We start from the raw sequence: 3529 nt of genomic DNA on the forward strand, positions 1-3529 counted from the left end.
AGAGGAGAGGAGAGGAGAGGAGAGGAGAGGAGAGGAGAGGGAGAGATGCTTTTGTATTGTTCTGCAGCGACAGTGATCCTCTGGCCATTTCAAGACTGGCACTGATGGACCTTGAAGGGGAACACACCTATCTCGTCCCTGTCAACAGGATTTTCTCGGGAGGAAGAGCAGAACGAGAACAGTGATTCACATGGCTTGGAAGGTTTTTTTGATAAAGGGAATAGTTATTATTTACTCAGGTAAATACTAGATTTACATGGGGTTTATTTTGTTCTTAATTACAGTTTGTTGGTGAAAAGAACATCTCGGCCTGATGGGTACAGACCAGATTGTAAGTGTTGTTGTGAAAATCTGTACATGACAGTACAAAAAGTTACCAGTCTTCTGCCACTTTCCTTTCATATCATTCTGTGGACTGCTAGAAGCGTTGAAAAATATCAGTTGGCAATGGGCCTATGGGGTGCAAGGGAAGAATTTGTATAATTGTGATTTGGAAAGACTAGCCTCCCTATAGTCTGATGTTTTCTGCAGAGTACTAACTTTACAGGCAAGTTATGAAGGGTTTCATTTTGTCCATGAGAGGTGAGTGTTTTATCTGCTGACTCTGACAAACTATATAGAAGAGAAAGTCCACTTCTTCCTTTTCCTTCCTCATTGTGTCTCTTGGGAGGAGCTGCAGGATTCCATCTGAATCTGAAAGAATGTGAAAGATGTTTTATTGTGACCTAGTTATTCACAAGTTTTACATTTTTGCAATAGGATACTTTTTATTATTTTTTGAGAAGTATTATTGTTTAAAGGGCAAACAATTATAATTAAGTCCCACTCTGCAAAAAGCAAAAGATAAATTGGCTTTTTAAACTCCGTCCTGCTGCTCTGTTTGTGTCACACCAGCACCACTTCTCTTGGAATTATTGGTAATTGTACTGTCCTATGATGAAGCCATAAATGGAGCTATACCGAGCTATTGTCATTCTAGACTTAATAGAATGAATGATGTAATAACAGGTATGTGGCTAAATACTGAACAGAATAGATCCATCTAGAAGAGATCGACCAGTATTTGCTACTGAAGAAGGCTCTGGTCAGCTGAGCTGGGGAGGAGGGTAGAAGGAGAGTAGGCAGGTGAGTACGAGGAGACAGCATGGAGGGTCTTGGTTTGGGATGTGGGAGACAGGGAAACTTTATGAAGCAAAGGTTACTCAATGTTGGGCACAACCCTGTAGTTTTAGCCCAATAATCCAAACTGTGACCCAAACGTTTCGTTGTACAATGTTTTACACGGTGGTATTTCTAACATTTAGTATTTAATCCAGTAAAATAAAGTATGTATTTGACTGGACTCACTAATGTTAAACATATAAAAAAATACAAAAAATTACTTCATGAAGAGTAGCTTAATAGTTTTATGTAAAAATATATAAAATCAAACAGGTTCTATCCTTGTTTATTGTGATGAATTTTATAAAACGTCGGTGATCAGTCTTGTAAAACACTGACGGTACCGTGTCATTTGCTCACGACTCAAATTTATGACTCTGGTGTCTATTACCCACAATTCTTAACAACCGAATGAATTATTTACCTGTAAAATTTTTATGCTGACCTATTTTTGTGTCCATAAGGCTTTGTTTTTCTCTAGTTACTTAGTGAACAATTTGGAAAGAGTCTGTGCTGATACTGCACAGACCTTCACAATCAAAAAGATACAGGCCTAATGTGTGTGACTTATAGGATTCAGCTACACTGCATGCATTTACCTTGTTAAGCATGTGCATGAGCCTTCATAAGGTTGGGGCTTTAATTTAGGAAGTATTTGACAAGTTTTGGTAGCATAATATGCAAAATAATTTTTGCTGTTCTCAGAAGAAAATACATAAATCTGAAAATTACTTCCAAATTAAAATTGTTCTGGTTTTTTCATCTTTAGTGTGATACTAGACAGTTGTCATCACACATGTATACCCATGGAGCTTCCAAATGTGGGCAGAATTCTTCAGCTCTGATTTTGGCTTCCTTATGCAACGTGTCTGTTGTGCCACTGGTGACAGTACACAACTCTCCCCTGACTATTCACATGCCCGTCACAAACAGTCTGTGAGTGGGAACTGCGTGTAGGGTTACCGCTGACCTTGATGTCTCATAGTCAAAAGTAACAGAACCATGGCTGACTACAACCAACATGTGAATTTAAGGGCTATATAAATTCCACTGGTCGTGTACTGATGGTGTTTGTTATTTGTCTCAATACAGATTATGGATTTGAAATTCCAGATTTATTTGTAGTAGGTTATGCCTTAGACTACAACGAGCACTTCAGAGATCTAAATGTAAGTTTCTTTTAAAAAGTTTTTTAAAAATCACTGGTTTATTTCTCTAGGGCTTCTTAAATAGCTCGTAATTAGCTTCTTCCCTGGGGCTTTAATGTCATGGTTGGTATCCTTTCATTGAGTGCAAAACTCCTTGCGAAACCTCACATAATCCACAGGAGTCACTGCTCAGCCTTTGAGCATTTCCTTCCCATCTCTTCTGCCTAAAAGCAGAAGTCACACCTCTGCTACGCTTCCATCCTCTGTGAGCCTTGGACTTCACAGGTCCACCATTCCCAGTACGTGCAGAGATAGCAGTAAAAAGTGAAACACAGCTACAGTTCAGTCAGGTTTGGACTTTTACTGCTGTGTTGCCCGTTCCTTTTATCCATGAGATAACGATGGAAATAAGGTGCAAGTCATTGTCTTTGCTTCCTGTGGTTCTCCCAGGGCTGGACCTCAAAGCTGGGAATTGCAAGAGGAAAAACTTGCTGTAGCTAGAAAGGGAAATCAGAATTCCATTCCAGGTCTCTGATATCTGGAAAGAAAGTAGTAATTACAAGATCACTAGGTTGATTAAGCAAAAGTATTTCTGAACAATTCATTAAAAATAATAATAAAGTAATCTATGCTATTGCAATTAGTATTATATTTTTTTCAGCACATATGTGTTATCAATGATCATGGCAAAGCAAAATACAGAGTCTGAAGCAGTAACATCCTCACCTGAAGATCTGTAAGCTCACTGAAGCAGCAATCTGACTACACTCCCTCAAGCATCTCACAGAAGAATGGCTCAGCTGAATTCTTGTCTTGACAGTTGCCTTTCAACTCACTATACTAAGGCGTTTATTCCAGAGATTCTGATTACAGAAGTGAGAGAGTTCTTATCTAAAATGTGAATTAGAGAGCTTAAAAAGTTACTTCCTTTTCTAAGCATTAAACTTACCACATAAGATGCCTGTCGACTGATAATTTGTCTGCCTCGAGTCTCATTGTGAATGCATCTTTTCCTTGCTCAGTCCATCTTTCTACCCATTGCAATTCATGAACTTCACTGTGTTGTATAAGATTCAAAAGTGCCGTTCTGTACATGAAAATTATTTTACAGAGTTTCTTGACTTCAGTATTGCTTTAATCTTGGTCAGATATGCTGCTGCCAGGTTGAAAGCATTATTTTGATTTAATTCCACAATTCAAAAGTTTCAGCTGAAGCTGTA

The 3529-nt window shown here is 38.4% G+C and overlaps 1 protein-coding gene across 1 annotated transcript in view; it reads left to right on the top strand.

Moving 5' to 3' along the window:
* PRTFDC1 (phosphoribosyl transferase domain containing 1) overlaps positions 1-3018 on the top strand; it is a 43478-nt gene extending 40460 nt beyond the window's left edge. The window contains exons 7-9 of the mRNA XM_009866372.1: positions 285-331; positions 2254-2330; positions 2971-3018. Coding sequence (XP_009864674.1) covers positions 285-331; positions 2254-2330; positions 2971-3018 — 172 coding nt within the window. The remainder of the gene's footprint in view (positions 1-284; positions 332-2253; positions 2331-2970) is intronic.
* Positions 3019-3529: the final 511 nt, after the last annotated feature.

This window comes from Apaloderma vittatum, unplaced genomic scaffold, assembly GCF_000703405.1.
Source record: "Apaloderma vittatum isolate BGI_N311 unplaced genomic scaffold, ASM70340v1 scaffold25673, whole genome shotgun sequence".
NCBI classification, from domain to species: domain Eukaryota; kingdom Metazoa; phylum Chordata; class Aves; order Trogoniformes; family Trogonidae; genus Apaloderma; species Apaloderma vittatum.